At 37.5% G+C, this 24770-nt stretch overlaps 1 protein-coding gene across 2 annotated transcripts; it reads right to left on the reverse strand.

Annotated features, from left to right (window-relative positions):
* Positions 1-910: 910 nt before the first annotated feature.
* Positions 911-16273, reverse strand: LOC138128135 (uncharacterized). Of its 2 annotated transcripts, XM_069044320.1 has the most exons (8): positions 14229-16273; positions 13937-14167; positions 12161-12752; positions 4287-12107; positions 4038-4205; positions 3916-3981; positions 3655-3857; positions 911-3598 (listed from the first exon to the last, which is right to left on the reverse strand). In XM_069044320.1, the coding sequence occupies exons 4-8, from the start codon at positions 4303-4305 to the stop codon at positions 911-913; spliced, it is 3144 nt and encodes a 1047-aa protein (XP_068900421.1). In that variant the 5' UTR covers positions 4306-12107; positions 12161-12752; positions 13937-14167; positions 14229-16273. The 2 variants fall into 2 exon arrangements, with proteins under 2 accessions (XP_068900421.1, XP_068900420.1); XM_069044319.1 differs by having other exon boundaries at positions 4287-12752; positions 14229-15213.
* Positions 16274-24770: the final 8497 nt, after the last annotated feature.

Consider the following 24770-nt stretch of genomic DNA (forward strand, 5'->3'; position numbering starts at 1 on the left):
AGTGTACTGTAGAGTGTATCTTTTTGCACCGTGCTTGGTCAATACGTCGTAACGCTGGTTTCTTACAATTCGATTATCGATTAGATCGATATGGCGATGAGGGTCTTCCAGCACGATCGATTTAATAGTTTCAAAATTGACCTTACCAGAGTTTTCATAGTGCAATGTCACGCCTTTGACTTTGCAAACAGTGTCAAATTTGCCGGCACCATCACACCAAAATTTGTAAGCGTAATTTTTGGGGCCTGCGCTAACAAATTCTGTTATGTGGCTTCCGGCCCCGTAGTCGACCATTTCATCGGTTAAATCACCGAGGAAATCGCCGACTGGGGGCTCCCAATCATTTTCGCTAGAAACAAAAATGACACTGTCTGATACAGCACTCTCTCGCCTAGCTGTTCTAGATGTTTATACAGCTCTAAACGCGCCATTGCAGTGGTGTACGCCGCAACAACGACGTTGACCGTTTTTAGCGGTGATATGTCCTCCTCGACACGTTCCCAACTAGTCAAAACTCCCTCATCATTTAAAATGGTGACGTTATCTACTACAATGGCCGGGTTCATGACTAATTTAAATAAATCAGCAGGCTGACTTATGATCTGGGTTTGCGACGCGTTCTCTTTCTGGCCGAATTTTCCCCAGAATGAATTTAGCATTATCTTTGATACGAATCGCAAACCCGGATTCTTAGCAATTTTCGCTGGTTCGAGCTTAACGCCTTCGCGATCGTAATAGCCTTGAATATAGCGGTCCCGATCATCTTGCGTGACACACCATGACGGCCAACCGCTACACTCCTGTTTGATTTTAAGAAAGTTATTAATGTAACCCGAAAAGAGGCCCCCGGCCTTTGTAGTAGGGTCGTACTGAACGACATCGTACTCCCACACCTCGTGTATGCTAATAATTATATATATTTTTTTTCCACGGCTTTGCGAAGCTCGTCGGCAACGTATGTACCAGTGAGCTGACGGTCTTCGGGCTCGTGATCGCACTCAGTTTGGCTGCACCCCTCAACGCACGTACGGCACAGGGGGAATGTTAATCGCCCGTTACACCTGTAGGGCAGGACCGGGTGGTAGAGATCTTGAGGGGGTAGCACCGTACATTTTACTAACCCCTCAATCGTATCGATGTCCAGGCGTGAGCAAACCTCGGGACCTACATGAATTTTCGGGTGCCCTACAGGGTACTTGCCGTACTTATTCACGAATGGATACAGCGAGCACACGTCGTAATATTTGATCTTCTCGCCGGGTCCGCACTTGTAATAAAGTTTCGCAGCGTTAGTGCGACCACCGAAGAAGCTATCTCTAGCCTTGAGGTGCAACTGGGATGTGACACAATCGTTTTTAACAAATGTTGCCAGTTCCTCGTTTCTTTCGATAGCTTTTTGGAAGTCGCACTCCCACATTGTAACTACGTTGTACCCGGCGAGTTTTAGTCGGGCTTCTTTTCTGATGGTGTTTTCGCGCCGTAGAAACAGCGCGTCCCGCTTGTCGGCCAAACGTGACGTTTGGTCGACGAAGCATCGTTCGCACCCATGCCAAAAACAACCGTGAAATTCGTAAACGGTGTTCGTCTCTTCGCAGAACCCGTCCACTAACAAATTTTCCCTCAGTCGAACTTCTCGTCCGACCCCGCTGTGTACGATGTTAACGCCACTCACGTGGGCCTCCCAGAGCAGCCACTGGATCGCAATCGCCGATTGGTTGTCGGCCAAACGGTAACCATTCTGCGGTATGATGCCTATAGTTTCGGGTTTTAAAAAATTTCTTCTGAACACTAAATTACAGGCCGACGCTATTGTAATGCATTCTAAAAGCGGGTCCACATTGTTGGCGTTTAAAAAGCATTCCCGAAACTTTAGGCAACTTTGCCGCAGAATGTTTACGTCAGCCCTGCAATACTTAATAATTTCAGCTCGCATTTCGAAAACGTATCCAGCGGCTCTCTGTTCACGATGCCAATTTAAGAATACCTCCCTATCACGAGGTTTCATTAAATCGGCACCGTAGAAGCCCACGTCCGGTATATCACCCACGTAATTTTCGTTGGCAGCTGTATTGAAATAATGGGGGAAATACCCTTTACAGCCCGAGATATTGAACGCTTTCGGGAACTGCGAAAGAGGCAACTGAATAAAGTTGAGACTGTCGATAAATCTCAACGATGACCCGCACTGAATAAGCATCAGCTTGGTGCCGGTCCTCACAATCTCCGGGGTCCACCTACTAAAATCTTTACACATTTCTCTTAGAATAAAGCAACCATCAAACCTCCCCTGATTGTGAGCTATCACCGTGACGTTGAAATTTATCGACAGTCTCGCCAAATGATTCAGAAACCTCTCCACCGAATCGGTGCCGTAAAATATATTTTCACGTGCACCGCACCGATTACAAATTTCATCCTGGTTATCGTTGGCGATGCAGGCCTGACAAACCTGTTGGCTTATGCACAAATTTGGTTCGTGTTGAAACATATTTTCTGAAATTTGGGTCTCCTGACGCGTTTCTAAGTCGTAAAAACAAAGCAAAAATTTTGAATGGTCGAAATTTTTCGCGGAATCTTGATTGTTAGGCATCATGTAGCACAAGTGTCTAACAGGTTTGTCAGCTCTACATGTGGTACAATACGTCACCCCACAGACGTGCTGCTTCTTTTTCTGCACCCAGAAGTATGTCATACACCTGTCGCAGCATTTTAGCTTGTCGCAGAGTTTTGATGTTTTGTGCTTATTAAAGCATAGTTGACCTCTAAAATTTCTTTGACATATATCACAGGTGATCGTGTCATTGTCCAGGCGACATGGCGGGTTATCATGACAGCATGGACAGATGTATGGGCATCTCCTGTGGCGCCTCTTGTCAGCGTAACGCTTGCTGCACCATTCGCAAAAATAGCAGGTTGCAAAAGCCCCGGTCAAACTGAGTATTACATTGTAATGGAAATTCTCCATTATTAAATTGAGCCGTGGACGCCCCGAGGCCATATCACCGGTAAAATATCGCTCGGTGCCCGTGCGATTCGAACACACGGCGATTGTGTACTCTGTAAGGTAATTTTGAAACTGGGCTATGTGCTCATATCTACCCCCATGGCTCAAATCGACTCCGGCATCACGACATAATTGACGGGCCATCCCGCTTAACAACTCGAGCCCCGCAACCCCCTCGAATTTCCGCTTCACGGTTCTTCCCACTAACCCACATTTTTGGTACTCTACAGCCACAATAAGAGCCGCCGCTAAACAAGTGCTATCCGCATTTTGAATGACAAAAATACTGTTTTTGGCGATACTGTACTCGTTGAACGTTACGCACCGTCCATCTATTGCAGAAAACCCGTGCCCCGTAGGCGGGCGGATGGCGTCCACTCTAACAGTCAGCCGGTCGTTGGTGAAAAACGCCGCGTTGCTCTGTAGGACTCTCGCTACGATGGCTAAGACGACGTCGACGGTCAGCTGCGACAATTTCCTGAACGACACCCCGACTGGTTTGCCCGGGAAAGCATCGTTTTCTAATACGATGCCTATAAAGTCGTCAGCGTCAAACCCTCGACATACGTACGTCAAGAGTTCACTAAAGGCTCTCTAAAATGAGAAAATTGATGTAATTGATTGCAGATAAACATTTGTGTGCTAATTACCTTTAACCACTGTAGCGGCTGCTCTGTCCCAGCAACCGGCTTGAATGTGAACGCCATCCGCCTAGCAGTTAGCGCGAATCGCTTGTTGTACACCTCGCGTTCGCCGGCCTTTGTGAAAAATTGAAAATCATCCTGCAGCCCCCCTGTCGACGCTGTTCCGGCGCCTGTTTGCAGTTGGGGAGTCATGGGGCCGATTCCTCTAACTGAAATAAAATTAAATATGAGAATAACCCGTTAATTGATATTTTACATTAGTCTTACCTGAATGTTTTTGGCTTAACTTCGCAGCTTCATCGGGTTTGCTGGTGTTGCTGCCGTGGCCTAGCTCTAAAAAATTTCAAATTTAATAAATATATCTAATAATGATTTAATTCATTAATTACTTTTTTCTATCATAGTCATTAGCAGGTCTAGATCGTCATCGCTGATTTCCGATGAAAAAGACGGCTGTTGTGTAATCGGATCGACGACTTCCGAAGATGGCCCGGCAACGCGATCCGGTGATTTCCGCACTGGCATAGCGTTCACTACGGCGGTTGGGTCGACCTCGCCTATAGCGCCGAAATTTAGTTAGTGAATTATTTGCCTGGTTATAATGAAGATAACAATAATAATAATAGTTAATTAATTACCTTGTTCTATTCTATTCATGAGCTTGTTTAGCTCATCGTCACCGATCTCTGGTGAAAGGGGTGCTGTTTGTATAATCGGCTCGCGCACCTTCGATGATGACCCGGCAGCGGGGCCCGTTGATCCCCGTGCAAGCACCGCTTTAAGGGCAACCGCTGTATCATCCCCACCTATAGCGCCGAAATTTAATTTGTTAATTAATTACGCTACTATTTATTTATATTGAAGATAACAATAAATAATCAAATAACCCTTACCTTGGAGCATGACTTGGATCTGGAGCCTGTCATATGATGCTCGATCTTCAGCGTCAATGTTCTCACCCTGCACAATACGCGTCGTGATGTGGTCGCACACTTCGCGTAAAATACGTTGGGAGATAAAGCTCCTACCCGAATATAATTTCAGCACTTCCTTCACGCTGAGCTCGCACAAATATTCGATGAAAGACGCCATTTTTTAAAACTTTAACTCGAGAACCACAAGAATCACTGTGTATTGCACACCGGACTGATAAATATATATTAACCGAAAGTTACAAAATTTTCTGCTTAAATACCCCTCATGCACTCATTAGGGTATTTGGCTAATGCATTTCGAGTGTAGAAAGTTTGGCGATGGAGAAGTTCATAACGCGTTCGTAATTACAAATGTCTGGAATTTTACCTTGGCCTTGTACATCAGATAATAGCTGATAAGTGTTGCACATACGAACCTATTATTAATATTAATAATTTGTTATTTAATTAAATGGCTATTTCGGTGCTTTGGTGAATGCTTAAATTATTTTCAATTTGCTAGCTAGTTTTTAGCGTGGCAGCTTAATTTTCATCAGAATGCTGTTGTGATTCGAAAACGGCGACGACGATCATTAAAGCGACCCTCATTATGTGGCTGACTAGCGCCTTTCTATTTCTGGAAAGTTTGCAGACGGTGATTTGGGCTTTAACCTTCCCCAACGTAAAAATAAATTATTTCACTTCACGTTCTGAGCTAAATTTCGGTAATTAATCGAAAGTTGGATTGCAGATTACATCGGGACATTACCAATTATTGAATTCACAATTAATTAATTAACTAGTGATCGGGGGTTGGGGTGAAAGCGGTTCGGGTTAGGCTGGAAAAGATCCCAGTCAATACCCATTAGCGGTGGTGAAGGCGGACTGCCGATGATCTTTAAAGGAATTTTTCGACGCCACCGGTGTCCGTTAATTATTTAAATTTCAATAAATCATCGTTGATTATTTTGATTTCGTGAATTAATTTTATTTGATTGAATAATTAATTATCTGACTTCAGTTATTTAATTTCAATTATTTTGATTTCGTGAAATAATTTTATTTGATTGAATAATTAATTATCTGACTTCAGTTATTTAATTTCAATTAATCATGGGCGATTATTTTGATTTCGCGAATTAATTAGTCTGTAATCGGCGGTTGGGGTGAAAGCGGGTTAAGCATGAAAAACCCCCGCCGGGTTTGATCACGTGACATCATGTCGGGTTAGGGCCGCTGGCGAAAAAGGTGCCCCCGCCGTCATGACAGGTCAGCGCAGAAGTGTCCCCACTCAGGTTAGTCGGGGTGACGTCATGTCTGGTCAGCGCCGAAGGCAAAATCACTAATGTACCACATATACTACTAACGACATGCTCGTACAAAACGCAGGAGAAGAAGCGACGTTTATGGGACCGCGTGGACAATCAGTGATCGACGTTACATGTGCCACCAAAGAGTACGGAAATGGAAAGTGGAAGACACGGAAACTCTGAGCGACAACCGGCTCATCACGTACGAGATAGACGGGTCAAGTGAGAAGGAAATGGAAAGGAAAACGGGTGCAGGATGGCTTTGGAGAAAGGAGTCGGAAGAAGCTTTCGCCAAGGAACTGGAAAAAAGGGTGGGCGATATTCGCGAGCTTTCAGTTGGGGAACTAACCGGAACAATCGAACAGACGTGCAACCGTGTGCTGAGAAAGAAATACTGGGGTAAGAACGGGCGAGAACCGGCATACTAGTGGACGCCCGAGATAGCAAACACCCGAGCCGCTTGCGCAACATGGAGAAGGACGATGACGAGAGGAAAGGGGAACGAGGCGAAAAGACAACAGGCCGGTGAAAAGTATAGGGCTAAGCGGAAGGAACTGAACGCCCAAATCTTTAAGAGTAAGGAGGTGGCGTGGAAAAGGCTAGTAGAAGATGTAGACGAGACTCCATGGAGTACGGGGTACAAGATAAATTTAGTAAATTTAGCAGAGATACGCCACCATCAGGTCCTGAAACATGGGAAGCGGTCCAGAAACTTTTTTCAGACACCCCCCTGCCCGTGTGGACAAGAGGATCATTCGAAGAGGCCTTAGAATTCGACCGGAAGGAAATAGAGGCTGCGGCATACAAGCTTCGCTTGTAATTGTACATTGTACAATGTGACGATTATATTAGAAGTTCGTTAGTTACAGTTGGTGACGAATCTGGAGCAGCCGTTTTCCAAATTTCAATAAAGTCATTAAAGTCATAAATAATAATCGATATTTCCTTTACTGTTTTTATGTAAATTTTCTGATAAGGCCGTTATAACCGTTGGTAATTTGAGGGATTGAGTTTGATTCGTGCATTTTTGATTAGGCACTAAATGAGTGAGACGGTGATTGGATATGAAAACTAGGAAAGGGATGCATAATAAAGTATATAAGGAAATTTGATTAGTTTTTTCGACACTCTTGTTTTGATTTGAATTAAGATTTTGATCTAGTAACGTGTTCATGTACTGCACTGATTGATTTCTGAAAGCAAGCAACTACAATATACTGGGTGCCCCAAAATTCGCGGAACAACGTAGTAGTACGTTGTTAAGTAGTCATTAAGAGTTCAGGTAAAAATGTTTAAAAAATCAATCTTCTTTTTTGTAGAAGATATGGACCTATTCGTTACACTAAATGTGGCAACATTTAAAAACATTCTATGCATCCCAATAGTCTGCAAATAGTTCATTTTTGTTGTATCCTTGGAAATGAGAGGGAAAAATCAAAGCCGTGTTGCCGTACACTATTTGAGGTAAAACGAACATAAAATTACTACTTTGAAATGCTGGAAATAATGAAGAAAATAATTGCAAACCTGATCACAATCGTTCAAAATTATTAGGCCACTGGCTAGTAAAAGACAAATAGTCAATAGTATATTTCAAACCAAAGTAAGAAAGTGGTTTCTTGCAGACCGCAGGCAAAGATTATAAACCGAGTCGTAGACGAGGTTTGTAAGTGCCTAAGGTCTGCAAGGACACTTTCTTAACAAGGTTTGAATACAATTTTTTTCCCTACCGGCACAACTTTGTTGAAAAAAGTCAAAAAAGATGGTTATATTCGTGATTAAAACGAAAATTTTGAGAATTGAATAGTAGGCTGTGTTATTTGTTTAATTAACTTGTCATCGCATTTGAAGATTTGAGGTTTGTTCGAAAATTTGATATAAACAGGGTAAAGTAATCTACCTACCTAGCTTATCTGTTTATTTTCCAGATTATATGATTGACCTACCAACTTACTTCATTGAATTGGCTTTCATTTATCAATAACTTATTTCACTTTTGACACTTTTGACATTTGTATTTTGGTACAGTTTTACCATAAACATTTCATGATTAACTTTCTTACCTTAGCGAGAAAGTTGAATTTTCTCACCTCAAATGAGGTATCCACAGCCTACATTTCTAACCGGTAGGGAGAAATTTTTTATTATTTAAAATAAATGAGATCAAAGCTGCACCTTTTGGGCCCCCAAATCTTCAAATCTAAGAGCTATAGAATTTTTTAATTATTTTTCTCGTTATTTTCTAACATGAATTGACATTGCCTCATTGAGTTGTTCCGCGAATTTTGGGGCACCCAGTATATCCGAAAAAATGTCTCAATTAAGAAAGAGAAAAACAAGTGAAATGTGGCAGTTCTTCGAACCCATCAATCAACTTTATGCGCAGTGCAATATTTGCAAGGCAAATAAACTAGGCAAAAATGAATAGGGAATTTTTCCTTTTTTGAATTTTTTATAAATACCTTTTAAAATTTATAATGAAATGTGTTAAAAATATACTAATATAAGCAATTAAATGTAATGTTTCAAGAACTTGTAACATTTTAAATTTATCTTGTGTTTAAGAATACGTGGGAGGATTGGGGCAATTATTTTGCCTTCCAAGAAAAATTGTGGAATTTCCTATTCATTTTTGCCTAGTTTATTTCCTATAAAACGTCTATTTCGAATTTGAAATCACATATGCGGAATAAACATCCTACAGTGTCTCTTCCAACAGGTGCAAAACTGGTAAGTTTCATTAAATAAATAATTTCCAATAAGTTGAAACTTCTTTCTTTACTGTACCTATTTATTTTGCTAGCAAAGTGTGTATTTGCATTTATATTTAATCTTTATTTTTGTGATTTACAGCCTGCAAGCGAACGAACAATTTCAAAGGTCGCTGGCAATTCAAAAGCGCAGGAAGAAGCTATTCTCCAGGAGGACGCTGTTATTCCGTCAACTTCTACTGAAAGTCCTCAGCCTCAGATCTCCCAGAAGCCATCCACATCCCGATGGGTTGGTGCTCAACAAAAACTAACCAGGTTTCTTCCAAAGAAAATCACGCAAAAACCAAAGGAAAGTATAGATAATCAATTAAGTTTACTGTTTATTATGGATTTTCAACCATTTCGAGTAGTTGAAGATACCGGTTTTCAACAATTTGTTTCTGCTTTAAATCCTGCATACGCCTTACCCAGTAGCCACACTATATTATTCCGGCGATGTATGAAGAATGTCTTCATAAAATGAAAGAAATTATTGAAACCGGAAGAAAATGTTGTGTTACGACCGACTGTTGGACTTCTATCAATACAACTACATAGTTACATTGGTGTTACGGCACTTTTTTTTAATGATAACTTTGAGTTACATTCGATTTTATTAGAATGTTCTGCAATGCATGTGTCTCATACTTCAGAGAATTTGGCGGCAGAATTGTACAGGATTGGCGAATTGAAAAAAAAAAATCTTACTCGCGGTATCAGACAATGCATATAATATTCAAAATGCACTTTCGATACAATTAAATTGGAGGCATTTCGGTTGTTTCGCTCAGACAATAGATTTAACAGTTGAAGACGGTTTAAAAAGTACGGATGTGCAGCAATTAATAAGTAAAGTCAAAATTATTGTCACTCATTTTCGGAAAAGTTACTTTGCCAATGAAAAATTATTAATATTTCAGCGTCAAAACGGTTTAAATAAAACACCTTTGAAATTAACGAACGATGTTCCAGTTCGCTGGAACTCAACTTTTTACATGTTGGATAGATTTACAAAATTAGAGACGGCTGTTAAAAGTTCCATTGCGTTAATTGATAAGGATCTCCCTATTTTAAATTCATTCGAATGGTGATTACTGATTAGCTAGAGAATTATGTAGTATTTTAAAACCATTTGAAAATGTTACAAAAACCATCAGCGGTGAATTGTATTGCACCGCATCCTTAGTTATTCCGATTACTAATGGATTAATTAATGTTTACACAAAGTTGCTTCAAAAAGATTTTTTACCACCAACACAAAAATTAATTAATGATTATCTCCACGGTATAAGTGAGCGTTTGGGAAATGTTGAACGAAGTAATACGTTAAGCGTATCAACATCCAAGATTTAAAAATTCTGCCGACAATGCGAGAAAAAATGTCCAAGAGGCACTTGGAGAAAAACTTTCGGCACAGTTACATAAATTTAGTATTGATAAAACAGATGATAATGATAAGGATGATGAATTCTCAATATGGGGTTCCTTTGATCAAAGTGTTGCGGTTGCTCGACCTCGCGGAACGGTCACAAGTCGTGCAATCATTGAAATTCAAAGGTACATCGAGGAAGATCTAAAACAGCGAAATTCCGATCCTTTAAAATGGTGGCGAGAACATAAATTTCATTTCCCCAATTTATCTGTAGTTGCACAAGAAAAATAGTGTGCTCTAGCTTCATCGGTTCCATGCGAAAGGCTGTTTTCCAAAGCTGGCCAAGTTCTCAATGAACGTAGAACACGATTAAGTGACAGGAAAACTCAGATCTTAATATTTTTAAATGCCAATTACAAATATAGCAAATAACTGTTTTTTAAATTCCAAAATTTTCTTTAATTATTTTTATTTATAAATTCAATTTAATTCCGGTGAAAATCCAAATTATCGGGCGTCATCACTTCCCTTATGCTTTACATCACATACTCTGGAGATTTTTCTGTTTCAGAGGATCCCACGGACGAAGACATCGAGCTTATAAATAAGAAACTAGGACCGCCAGGACCAGAGCCAAAAGGACAGCCAGGAACTGAGCCAAAAGGACAGTCAGGACCACGGACTGCTAGGACCAGGAGCCACCAGTACCGCCAGTACAAGAAGCCACCAGGACCGCCAGCACCTGGACCCCCCATTACAGGACAGGACTACGTCACCAGGAACCCGCACTCACCTCCTTGCCTCCACTGCTGAATTCTGAGTCTAACGAAGGTTTTCTGCAGTTTCCCTTCGACTGTGACGCGAATGCGAGACTCCGAAACAAATCCGATCTGCAGCCGCCGCCCACAGCAGCGATATTGTTAACGTATAAATTGTATATTGTATAAGTAATAATTTAATTGAATGTACAAAAATTATGAAAATAAAATGTGGGTGTTTGAATTGAATTTAATGTTGTATTTTTTGTATTGTTTTGTTATTCTTTTATAATTTTTCAAATAAAACATTAATTCATATAAATACATGTTATAATTTCCTTCCCTTTGTGTCAAAAAAAAACTGATTCCATGCCATATGGTTAACAAACATTTCATTTTTATACAAGAAGGTGTATTTAAAGAAGTACGCAGTTCACTTTATTTATTTTTTTTAATAAACAAAATATGTTTCCATTCAGCAGCTCCAGCTGTAAAGGGTGTTTTTTTAAATTTGGCGGCGAAGTTGGCGTTGGCGAGTCGATTGAGAACGCATCACTCGTGTAAAAGCGTAAGATTTACCCCTCATTTCCGATCACTTATGATTATAAATTATAATTACGAATTATAATTAACAAAGTTTGGTCCATAGTTGTGAATGACGGTGTGCACAATTAAATTATAATATACAATTATTATACATATAATATATAATATACAAATATACAATACACTTGTAGTGTTCCTGTTCAGACAGGAGCAATCTGGCGATAACTTCAGCGGTAATTTGCAGCGTTCACAATCGCGGTGGCGTTCAAACGCGTCCTGTTACATTTGACCGCTGCACGCGCTGATTGTTTTCGTGATTATTGCACAAAAATGTCGATCACAACCGAAAAACTTATTGAAAATGTAAAAAATTATAAAATTCTATATGATCTTTCTCATCCAGAATATAAAAATAATCGAAGAAAAAATAAAACGTGGGATGAAATAGGAGCCTTGTTAAACACTGACGGTGAGTACCTATTTATTACTAATAAAATGTACAATAGGTATTTTATATTTATTTTTGGAGATGCAAGTAATTATCTACAATTCAATGCGAAGTGTTAACACGAATTAGCAATTATTATTGTCTATTGAAGTAATTAGTAAATCTTTCGCGAACTTCAAAAGCGAAATTCGTTGCTCTTCGTCCATCAATTGGTAAGGGAGCAAAACCGTCCACTATTGGTTCATACGGGTCTAACAAGTGAAGAAAATGCTGATCAGATTTTTTGACTCGTAAATAGTTGTGTAGAACACATGCTGCATTTACAATCTGTTTTGTAGTCTCCACCTTAACTTCAATAGGCCTAAAAAATACTCTCCATTTCTGAATTAAAATTCCAAAAGCATTTTCCACTACACGTCTAGCACGACATAATCCCTTGTTGAAGTTCTCCTTTCTGTTGTCATGTCGTACTTGTCTATATGGATATGGACGCATCAAATATAGAGATAGTGTAAAGGCTTCGTCACCGACAAGTACACAAGGGGTAGCTTCATTCTGCCCTGCTAGTGGTCGACTTGGTGGAAGATCAAATGTGCCACTAGCAAACCTTTGCCCCATTTTTGACACCTCGAAAATTCCTCCATCACTATTTTTACCATACGCACCGACATCGATACAACTGAATTTATAATCTGGGTCCACAATAGCGAGTAAAACGATAGAAAATTTATGTAAGTAGCAAAAATGATTTGAGCCAGTTTTGTTAGGGCATTTTATGGTTACATGTTTGCCATCAATGCTTCCGATACAGTTTGGAAAGTGCCACTTTTCTTGAAATCCAGATATTGCTTTCTCCCATATTTCTGCAGTAGGTTGAGGCATGTATGTAGGTTGAAGCCTTTGCCAGATTACATCACATACTTCGGCAACAGTGCTACTTACTGTGGAAAAACCCATGCGAAAACTATGACCGATAGTGCTAAATGAGTCCCCTGTGGCCAGAAACCTGAAAAACAAAAACATACGTATACGTACTAATTTAAATTGAAGATCATTCCCTTGAATTAGGTATTAGTAGTTCATTAATTTCTCCATTAGCAGAAACACAGAAATAAAACACACCGGTCGACTTAATAAAACATTTCTGGGTCCCTACCCTATTGGATACATTAATCAACTAGGTACTTATAGGTACTAATTTATTTTCAGGTGATACTTTGAAGAAAAAATGGAAAAATTTGCGCGATTGTTATGCCAAACACTTACGATCAGAAGTTGTTACTCACACTGGTCAAGAACGAAAAATCCTCGATCGCTACAAAACATGGCCGTGGGCGAAGCAAATGGAAATATTTAAGCCTTTTTTGCAATTTGCTAGTACAAATACTAATGTAGCTAACGTACCAAGTGGATATGAGACAATCCCGTTGCAAAGTGAGGGAGAAGCGGTTCTACGATCTGACAATGCAGGCGCCGATACAGTTTCCCAAAACGAAGACGACCTTTTTCATGGGGGACCACTATCGCCAAACGCTTCCATAATAACTAATGCTCCAGTAACTAGCACACAAACTGTAGTCACTCAAACAACTAACACATCAGACACTGCTAGAACAAAAACTCCAGTCACTCCTAGAACCAACACTTCTCAAAGAAACAGTACTACTCGAAAGAGGCGATTGGAGGAGCAAACCCAGACGCCAACCTCAATTGATAAAGTTATAGCATATTTCGACAAAAAACCTTGCAACAATACACAAGCGGCGTATGATGACGTAGATCTAATATTTTTAAGTTACGCAAAAACTTTGAAAAAATTTTCGCCAAGACGTCAAACTATGACAAAGTTTAAAATAGCCCAATTGCTCATGGAAGAAGAACTAAATCAACAAGCGGAAGACGGATACACCACCACTACAGTCAGTGTACATCCTGGCCCATCTTCTACGGAGACATCTGCTATGACTATAAACTCTCCTGTCTCAGAATCAGATTATACTCAAATGACATACTCGTCCAGCGACACCAATGATCATACTACTCAAGGTGTGGCTACTAGTGCCTCCTTCTACGAGGGATTTTCAGAGTCTCTTCATTATTAATCCAATTAATGTATTGTTTAACCCGACTAATTAATAAATAAGTTGCATTAATCTAAGAATATATTACGACTACAAAATGATTTTCTACCTTAGTGTGACTGTCAGACGTTCCACTGGTTCGATGGGTTCCCGATAGTTAGTGCACTGCTTTTGTATATCATCTTTGATAAGATTTAAAAGTTCATCAAAACATTCGAAGTTCATTCGAAAATATAAGAAAAATCTTTCCTCATCATTTCGAAGGAGTGGGTATAATGTGTGAAATTCACCTTCCTTCCGGCGGACCATATTAATTTCATGCACCCATTTCCTTGTTTTCCTGAATTTAATTAAAACAACAAAATAATTACATCGTACAATACTTTTGCTTCGGTACTTACCTTATATTTTCGGCGTCTTCTAAGAGTGCAGTCAAAACTAGAAACTCTTCAGATTCACATTCACAGGAAGCCATATTGATATCAACACTAAAAAAAAAACCAAATGCGACTGCGATCCCGCGAACAAATCGCTTTGGTTTGAATGCTACTGATCGCGATCGCAATCGCCACCGCGGCCGCTACCGCCACCGCAGCCGCCACCGCGTTGGTTTGTGGGATCCTTAAATCGCCGTTATTTAAAAATCGCGATCGCCGATAGCGGCGTTATGCAAAAATCACGGTTTTGCTCATCACTAGTTCCTAGGAATAATTATTAATTTGCGCAATATGTTCACACTTTTTGAAGATCTTAACAAAAAGGACTTGGAGTTTTTGCTGACCTATAAGCTTTGTCAGGATTTCCTTGGAACGTTTTTTGGTGCTATAAGTAGAGAGGGATTTAACAACAACCCAAACTGCTTACAATTCAAAACTGCATACAGGCAATTATTAGTAATGCATGAAATTAAAGAATTGGTCAACGGGAACTGCTCATTTGATGGGGTTTAAATCCTCCATACATCTTCCAAAAGCATTGATAATTCTTCAGAAATAAATATCGATGTCGAAATAAATCCAGAGGAAATAGAAGAAGATATTCTTTTATCAACATTTTATGAGTTAGCCGACTATGTGGAAGGAGTGGTTGACTACATCGCAGGATTTGTGGCAAAAAAACTGAAAACCAAGTTCAAATGCCATATTTGTATTCAAAATTTGGGGGGGGAGTGATGAGGAGATGCCACTTCTAACAAAAATAAAAAACAGAGGTTCCCTAAAAACGCCATCAACGGATGTTGCCTATATTTGCAAAACCGCCGAAAAATTTATCAGGCACCACAATATAAAAAAAGCTAATATGCACAACATATTGACAACGAAAATATTCAATGTTGTTCAGAACAGGAAAAAAATAGGGCACAATTGATCAATTCAATTATAAAATGTTACCTAAATGTTCGATTTTTTTATGAAGCTAAAAATTCCCAATTTTAAGTTCGCGCTTGAAACTTTCGAGCATGCGCAGAATGTTCATTTTCCCTGGAATGCACGTTGTTTGTCTCTCTTACTCCTTCAAAAATAAAATAGAAGGATAGGAAGGGCGCAATATAGTACTAACAAATATCTGGTTTAAACACGTTTAAAAAGTCGAACCATGGGTAGACTAACAGCTCTTCCCTCCGAAGTTGAATTAAAAATTGTTACTTGTATAAAAACGATGGAGAAATGGGGGTTTGGCCTATCAAAAATAGTTATTTATGTACCAAGGGCATAACGACGATGTTTATATTCGAAGGCAATAATTTACAAATCCGAGGGCCGTCAAAACTGTCAATGAAACAGTTCTAATGGGATATTTTCATGAATTGGTAAGTTATCTTAAAAAAAAAATCCTGATTCAAAAATTACAGCAGATTTACAACTGAAGCGTACCAAATGCCCAGCTCTTATTAAAAATATGCTAAGCATGAAAACAACCTGTTGATTACCGACTTACAGAAGGTAATGTTATTCAATATATATACAGGACTGTTTATTCTTAAAACTCATGGTTACAGGTAAAATTTTCTATTCTGTTCGATGAGAGTACAGATATTGCCACTCAGAAACAATTAGTTGAAATGGATGCAAGAGATTTGAGTGCAAGGGCAATTTATCAGACATTTAAGGGTGTTTTGGAAATGGCTTGTGATGGAGCATCTGTAATGGTGGGAGAACATAATTCCTTTTACTCTCATTTAAAAGAAGAAGTAAAAAATGTTATTCTTTTAAAATTCATTTGCCATTCAGCTCATTTTGTTGCCGGAAAAGCATGTGCTGAATTACCTCAAGAAATTGAAAGTTTTATGCGATTAGTCTACACTTACATATCATGCAGTTCAAAAAGATGCAGCCAACATAAAGAAATTCAGACATACTTACTTTAATCAGCATCACTACAAAATTCTTAAACTGTCAGGGACAAGGTGGTTATCAGTCCACCAATGTGTGGAACGAATTTTATTGAATTGAATTGAATTTTGAACAAACTTTTTTGATTGTTCAAAATTACAATAATATATTTTTTCTATTTTTCACCTATAACACAGTCAGTATAACACTCAAACTGGAACATTTACTTAAGTTTTTAATGTTGGCAGTGATTCATAGTGAGTTGTTGCTACGTGATCACTACAGTTCACAACACTTTAAATTCAAAACTTGTTCGTCTATTTACCAGCGTTACCAACCCTTATATTTGCCAAATATAACTTTCCTAGCATTACGTTTTGAACTTTTTTTAAATTTAAGGGGCAAAATAGAAAAAATATTGTATTATACTCGTTTTATAAGCCATTTTATCGCACTTGTTTGCTATATAGCACTCGTCGCTGCGCTCCTTGTGCTCTAAAAAACGCGTGCGACAAAATGGTGTCTTATAAAACTCGTATAATAAATTACTATTATAGTCCCTCGATTACACCAATACCAAGCACCAGTACAGAAATTAAAAATAAGCCATTGTTGCGACAGGGAGCTATTGTGCGTGCTGAGATTGAAATGCCCCAGAAATTCCTACCTTTTCAACACAGTCGCCCTCATCAATAATACCAATTTTGCCATGCAGAAAAAGGTAAATCTTTGTTGTATGTAATAGGTGCTTACTTTTATAACACAAAATACTGTGCTTGAAGGAAACGAAGCCAGCCAATGTATTGGGGTGATTTATCAGAGGCTGATTTCACTAATCCAAAAAAATTGAAAGTCATGTGGGATATAGTAAGCAAAACCATAAACCGTCAAAAAAGAGAATTTCGTACTTGCAAACAAAATGATGCAGAATTCAGAAAATAATTAAAACATTACATAATTTAGTGGCTCATTTGAAGAATACCCACAAAGTTTCTTCTGAATGTCATTTACTTCTTCGGGTTTAAAAAATTGAAGTACCTACATACACTGAAGGGAGTACTATATTTTCAGCAAATGTAATGGTAGATTATAGTTGTGGCTGTAGAGAAAATAATAAATTTGCACAAATAGCTTTTGTACACTCAATTCTTTTCTCTGGTTACGAAAAATTGGTTGTAAGTTCCAGACCATAAATAAACGCTCGGAAATAATGGAATACGCAAGAATTGTTAGATGACTGCGAAAATATTTAGATAATATTGCCAAATATAGAGCCGAAAATAGACAAATCTATTACCTAGATGAGACATGGTATGACACGCACGACACGGCGAAAAAAGGGTGGACTGATGGCTCAAACAACTGCCGAATCACAGCTATGGCTCCAGGGAAAGGAACTCGGTTGGTGATTTTACACTGTGGATCCAGTGATGGCTTTGTTGAAAACGGATTATACTTGTGTGGAAAGAATATGGAACAGTGTAATGTAGATTAACATAAGAACATGGACGCTCGTATGTTTGAAGGATGGTTCGAAAACCAAGACCAAATGGTGTAATTGTCCTAGACAATGCCTCATATCATTCGAGACAAAGTGATAAAATTCCGAATACAGGTTCTCTAAAAATAGAAATCCAGGATTTTTTAATGAAACACGACTTATATTATGAAGACGGATATACCAAGAAGCAGTTATTAGAGGTCCTACGTACAAAGAGTTTTGAAAAACATGACGTAGTCGACCAATTAGCCCAGAAATATGGACATACGGTGTTGAGGTTACCCCCATACTTCTGTATTTTTAATCCGATTGAACTCATTTGGGGTCAGCTGAAAAAAAGAATTAGACGTAAGAATATTAACCCCAAATTTGAGAAGGCCGTAGAAGAGTTAATACGAAATGAAGTCGCCAAAATTAATGCGGAGAATTGGATTAAAAAAATTGAAAAGACAATCAAAGAAGAAAACGAATATAGATCTCTAGGGCAATTGATTAGTAATAGAGATGCAAATGAACAATTTATTATTAATTTAGAAGATTCTGATGACATGTTTAACGACGAATACAAAGAAAGTGAAGTTTAAGTGTATGTTCGTTTTTATTAGTAGAAGTAATATTGCGTTTGTGATATTTCCTTAGTTGTATAATGTTCATATACAGCCAAAATAGACAAGAAAATTTGTGCTTTTTAAGGTTTAATTTTCAATTTTAATTTTAAATAAGTTTGTAACTTCCTACGATAACATTAGGGCGTAATGCTTTAAAATTAAAACTCTCTTTTCAACAACATTTTAACAAAAAAACTGTCAAAGAAAAATATTTGTGTCTACTTTATTTTGATTTCGACTGTACATCATCTTATATACAGGGTGATTTACGAGGAATAATGAGCCCGACGGAATAGAAAATGCAACCCGCAATTCATTAGGAGAAAAACCCGGACATTTACCGCAATGTATTGTGGGTTGCATTTTCTATTCCGTCGGGCTCATTATTCCTCGTAAATCACCCTGTATTTAATTTTATTGCTCAAATTACGTTTTATTTTTTGGGATTTTGAAACACTTGCGTCCCTATGAATAGTAGTTCATTTGTTAAGAGTACAAACGTGTTTGGGATATTTCTTTATTTATAATATGTATTTAGAATTTTATTTTTGGCAATGGATGCTCATACCTCCCCGCGGTCCTTGCTGGGCAATAACAATTACATTTATAGAATGATTTAATTGTTGTTGGCAAAATTGAGCTGCTTCAACATGTTTGTACATTTTCCTGAATACGCTCCTAATTGCACGCGTCTTATTTATTTGCAGCTGGTGTCAGAACTTTTGTCTTGTTCTTATAGTCCTGTTTTGTTTTATTTTCAGGCCGCTACTAAAGTGTTGGCAGGTATTATACAGTGGGCAACTTTTGCTTAAAGAATAGCACTATTAATTACTCAAGATTTTACATGTTGGGCACCAAATTGTAATTACAATAACGTAAGGGAGACATGCAAATTTTTTCGATTTCCAGTGGATGAGAAGCAGTTCGTGCGATGGATAAAAATAATCAGTTGTAATACGACGATGTTATGTTATGTTATGTTATGCCGATTATTTTTGTGGTGGTATTACCAATGTTAGGGGCGCTAGGAATTTGACGAGTGCGTTAGCACGAGTCGAATTCGAAAGCGCCGTTGACGGTCCAACCCACACCGTGTCAGAAAAGGCCGAGCAGAAATAAATGGGCCGAGAGCGTCCCATCGTCAGGTTGGCCGTGTTAGCGCCAGAGCGCTATATTTTATATTTGGCGGCTTTTCCCATGTGCCACGTCTCATGCGCATGTCCATGGTGTAGTTCAAGAAGAACAACAACCGGCCTTGCGAGAGACAGATAAATCGTTACGTTCCTGTTAATCATATATTACAACCGTTGTACTCCTTACATTTAAGGATTAAAATATAACAGTTGCGTATTTTTCATTTATTAAATTGTGTTCTTTAACAGCATTTCTGCTATCTTATGTGACTGTTCGGAAGTTGTATTTTGGCACCTTTTTCGTTTTTTAATCTTCATTTTAACACTTTCAATTTTTGAAAGATACAAAATTTGCATTGTTTACTTAGGCAAAGCAGACTCCACTAATTTTCGAATGTATTAAATAGCACTGTAAGGCAAATGCTTACAGAGATATTTAGAGTATACGAATTTTATGTATTATATCTCTGTAAGGACGTTTCTTACATTGCTCTGTTAGCTACATTATGTAACTTTTTACATTATGCAGTGAAATTTTAGAAAATAGCACTACAAATTCATACGCATTTCAAAATTGTAAATAACTTGGTTCATTTACCAAAAGCAAATGATATTCACCGCTTTGAAGATCGCGAAAATAAATTCCCCATTCATAGAAATATTGATACTCAATTACGATTCTTTTCAACACATCGAAAGAGAAAAGTTAATGATAAAAATTATAGAAAACCGAATAAAAAAGAAAAGATTAGTATTAATCATAAATTGTTAAGTGGAAAACCAGAAGAATTTATTGCTAAGAATTCAGTTAATAATCACTCTTATTTCTAAAAATATTCCTATTCCTAGATTCGTTTTTTTTTTTTTGTAAATGTTATGTTTTGTTTTGTAATAATATTGTGATGTATTAATAAATGTAATGTTTTCATATATTTTAATCTGTAGTTAAATGTAACTCACGTTGGTGCAATCGGTCCTTAAAAAAGTTCGATCAACGACGATTTAATTATTATAAACGCCAACTTTTGCACGACTATTATGAGGAAGTTGGCGACAAAAATTGTTAAGTTAAAACATCTACAAAATGTATCGCCCAACTATTTAATACTTTTCACGACAGAATAATCAACTGTCCACCAAAAAAAAATACCATGTCAAAAAGGTTGAAACGACTAAAAAAAAAGGAATGCACTACAGAAAAATGTATACAACGCCATTAATACTCAATTCCTCGCTAATGCACTTGTGGAACCGGTCAGCCGATTGCTCATAATTATTTGTTGCTTCTGTGCGATATGTTTGCGTGGTACAAAGTTAATCTTTCAGCGACTTCCTTTTTTAATGTAAGTTATTAATATTTGTAAAATTATTATTTAATATTAGGTACAGTAAAGAATGGCGTCAGCTGTAACATACGTTGAAAATTTTAACGGTGACGAATTTGAGACGGAAGAAAATGTTGTTATGAAACCTAAACGAAAGCGACAACAAAATCGTATCTGGTTAAAGAGAGAAGAATTTGATTCGGCTGAAGCAGAAAAAAACGTGAATTTAAAAAAAAACTGGAAAAAACCATCTTCAAAAAATACTTTAGACGCCTCTGCTTCACAAACCGTGCTTGCACTTGCAAAATGACATTTTCTAGCCTTATGATACAAATAACACTATTGTCGTGCAATGCTCTTTTCTGGCGGGTAATACTACGAGGGCGACTAGAAAAGAAATCTACCTAGCCATGAAAGAAACAATTGTTAGTGCTACCCCATTTTGCCCCAACCTGTTCCCCATCTTACCCCACCCCTGGGGCAAGACGGAAGCATTTGTACTTTTTCATTATTATTTTTTTTTACGTTAACAATAAACTTTGGATTGATTTTTTCATTATGTAATATTGCTAAATACACTGTCCCAAAAAAGTTAAGGATATTCTCGATATGTGAATGATAACGCTCGTCTGCACAGGATAGGATTGGTTTTGGAAACCTTAGATTTGCAGAAAATTCAACATTTTCAGATACCTGCACGATCTCCGGACTTCAACCCCATTGAACCCGCCTGAGACTTTGAAAACACTCTCGCAAAATATTTGCCTTTTCCAGAGAATATTCGGGAATTGACTGACAGGAAGAGATTGACAACTTAATTCGTCATATTAGAGAAGTTATACGGATACGAGGACGAAATACCGATTATTTGAAATTAAAACAAAAATTATTTCATTTAATTTAATTTTAATTTTATTTAATTTCGAAAGTTTTACTTTTATTTTAGTTCCATTCTGTATTGATTTGACTGAAAATGAATAGAATTACACATGTGTATCGATTATTATGATCCCTCTTCTTCCTTTCTTGTTCACAAACAGCAATATCCTTAACTTTTTTGGGGCAGTGTATGTTGTAGGGACTACATAGGTAAGTAAAATTATATTCAATTTCCTTGACAAATATATTTTATAATTATTTTATAACCTTAAACTCCCCATCTTGCCACATGCTCCCCTATAAGATCCAGAAAATGGCCTGTTAGAATGATCAAACTTGGGATCGATTTAGCCTTCGTCAATTCTTGGATTGAATATAACCAGACCCTTCCAAGAAGTGCGATATGATGGCTATAATCACCTACCAAGTTATGACGGTAAAAAAGAAAATTCTAGGTGTAAGATGAAGGATTGCAAGAGTAAAACGCATATACTATTTGGTACAAAGTGTAAAGTTCACCTTTGTAATATTCTAAGACAGAAATTGTTTCGTAAGTTCCATACCCGCTGAATTTCTTGTAGATATCAAATAATCATGTTTTTCTAATAAAATATAAACATTTTTTTATTTATTTTTTACTTCTTTAATCCATGAACTCTATTTGTCCCTAATGATGGATATGATGCTAAAATGGGCACAAGGTAAAAGTTAAGTTTCTTGCAACTTAAATGTTTTCACAAAGGCCGTTTAAACTTGTAGCGAAAAGATTGGAATTTTAAAACAATTATTTCTAGGTGTGATAGTGAAAGGATTAAATCTATATTATTTGAAAACTGTCGAGTTCAAATTGAATCAGTACAAGGATCAACCGGACAACATTGGAAAAGAATTCTTTTTGCATTGACACCTTAGCACATTTGCTGTCATCACTATTATCATCGTAGTCGCAATAATTCTCTATGTAATATGTTCTAAATGTCGACTATTTAAAGGTTTAATTGGCTACCTTAAGGGCTCACATTCTGACGATGATCCCCCACGTCCTGGCTCTTGCTGTCCGCAGATCTTCAATTACTGCAACATAAGCTCCAACATTTCGAAAAGACCCTCAATTCGTATTGAAACTGACTACCACTCCGAAAAGATCGTCTACCAAAGACACATCCCGCTGGCGTCACTTTCCACAAAAAGGAGACTATGACTCTTCTCCACCTGGTAAAGAAAAGAACTACGGAGGGAGGAGTGTTATATCCCAGTGCAGTGATAAGAGAGTTACCTAATGCGAGAGTGCATCAACCTGGACAAGTGATAACTGATCTCAATAATTCGAACTGATTTATTTCTTTGTTTTTTATTCAATTGTAGCCCTTGACTCAATTATTATAATTATCATCAATTTGTTACTATTTATTGAAAACTCTAATGCATCATTTTATTATTCTTTTCACTTAGATTTACTTCATACTCGTATGTCAATTTTATCACTTTTGTGAAGATGTGGATGTCACTTAGTCATTAACCTTTCATTATCATTTCTTATAAGTATAAGACAAATGTAACGTCCACCACGGGGGCATTTTGATAATATCTTTGTACAAGTCACTGTCATTGTTGTAATCATATCTTATGTTGTAACTTCTGCTTAAATAAAGTTATATTTTTTAAAAAGTGTTTCGGTCGAACCATAAAATATTTATCACATTCTGAAAAAGCCACAACCATACATTTAGAAACTTACCCGTGAGCTGCTAATTGTTTCAGGTGTTCTCTGGACCTCTGGTGTCTTCGGAAGCTGATGTCTCATTTTGTTGGTAAAAAAAAAAAACACACACACACACACAACGGTCCCTTGATCGACACAGTTCATTCTGTAAAATACAACAGAATTTAATTAATAAACACGTTCAGCAGAAACTTCGATTTTACAAAAGGTTAACATAACCTAAATATGACGCTACTCGCTTCACATTCGCTATCAGTAAATTTTAACAGTAAGCCAACAAATGAACAAACTAGTGCATGTGAGCGACTATGGCCGTTATGATGAAAAATATAATTAATAATGAACATAATAAACAAAATATGAAAAGAAAAACTTACAATTTCATTTATCCCACCAGGCAATGGCACTCCCCAGCACTATCGACAGGTCGACACCAAAACCACAAAAGTCACAGAACACACACCAAAACCCGAAACCACCCCTAAACTGTACTGTTTGAATTGAAAATGAAAACAAAAACAATATACATGTGCAATTCCAATTCCAATGGGCCAATAGGCGACCGCGATCCGCCAATCTCCAAATAATGAGCGCCCTCTACAATTCGAAAGAACTAAATTTGAAGACAAAAAATGAATTCATTAATAAATTAATCACGGGCTCCTAGATACATAAGAGATTCGTCTCATATCCTTATCCGACCTGTCGCATTCGTAGTTCTAAGCATTATTTTTGTTTTATAGGTGCGCGGGTGCGCCACAATACGGGGCTTATGTGTTTTACTGGTTGCTCGCCTTGCAGGCAATAATTGTTTTATACAGTGTGTCCCCAGATAGTTGAAACGACTCTTGTAAAAGATAAAAAATTCTCTATTTTTCTGGGATTCAGCCCTGCTTGGTTAAAGACTAATTTCTAATATAATTTTTGTTTTGAAATATCAAGTATGTTTTGGAAGTTTTCAAAAAAAACTATTTTCCTGTAAAGTGCCTTTTATGTGACAAATACGACAAAATGTTATTACGAAAAATCGTTTAGAATCAATATCTAGGCCCATGTACCAAATTTCAAAATAGGTAATAGGCCAACTATGATTTTTCATTTTTTTAATGTTTATTTCACAAATCAAAGAATTTTATTTTTAAGAGCTCTTATTATGAGTAAAAAAAAATCACACTTAGATTATTGCTACAAGTTCCTGACTTAACACTAATAAGTTATAATTCAATAAAACTAAATTAGAACTTTATAGTATAATTCAGAATAAGTGGCATCGCGGTAGGCGTTGATTCTCTAAAGTGAGCTTTATGTTATGTCAAAAAATTTAGTAAACATGTGAAACCGTCATTACTTTATTCTGAGGTTATGCGTTACATAATTTTTTGATGTGAGATACCCGCTTTTGAAGTCAAACTAACCGCCAATAAAAAACTATAGAAGTACG

This window comes from Tenebrio molitor, chromosome 4 (assembly GCF_963966145.1).
Source record: "Tenebrio molitor chromosome 4, icTenMoli1.1, whole genome shotgun sequence".
Classification (NCBI taxonomy): Eukaryota; Metazoa; Arthropoda; class Insecta; order Coleoptera; family Tenebrionidae; genus Tenebrio; species Tenebrio molitor.

Bases quoted from the DNA above. Each gene is read 5' to 3' on its own strand.
- LOC138128135 (XM_069044320.1), bottom strand. The intron at 3,858-3,915 runs GTAAGACTAATG...ATTTTATTTCAG, and splicing joins GTTAAGCCAAAAACATTCAG to TTAGAGGAATCGGCCCCATG. The intron at 3,599-3,654 runs GTAATTAGCACA...TTCTCATTTTAG, and splicing joins AGCCGCTACAGTGGTTAAAG to AGAGCCTTTAGTGAACTCTT.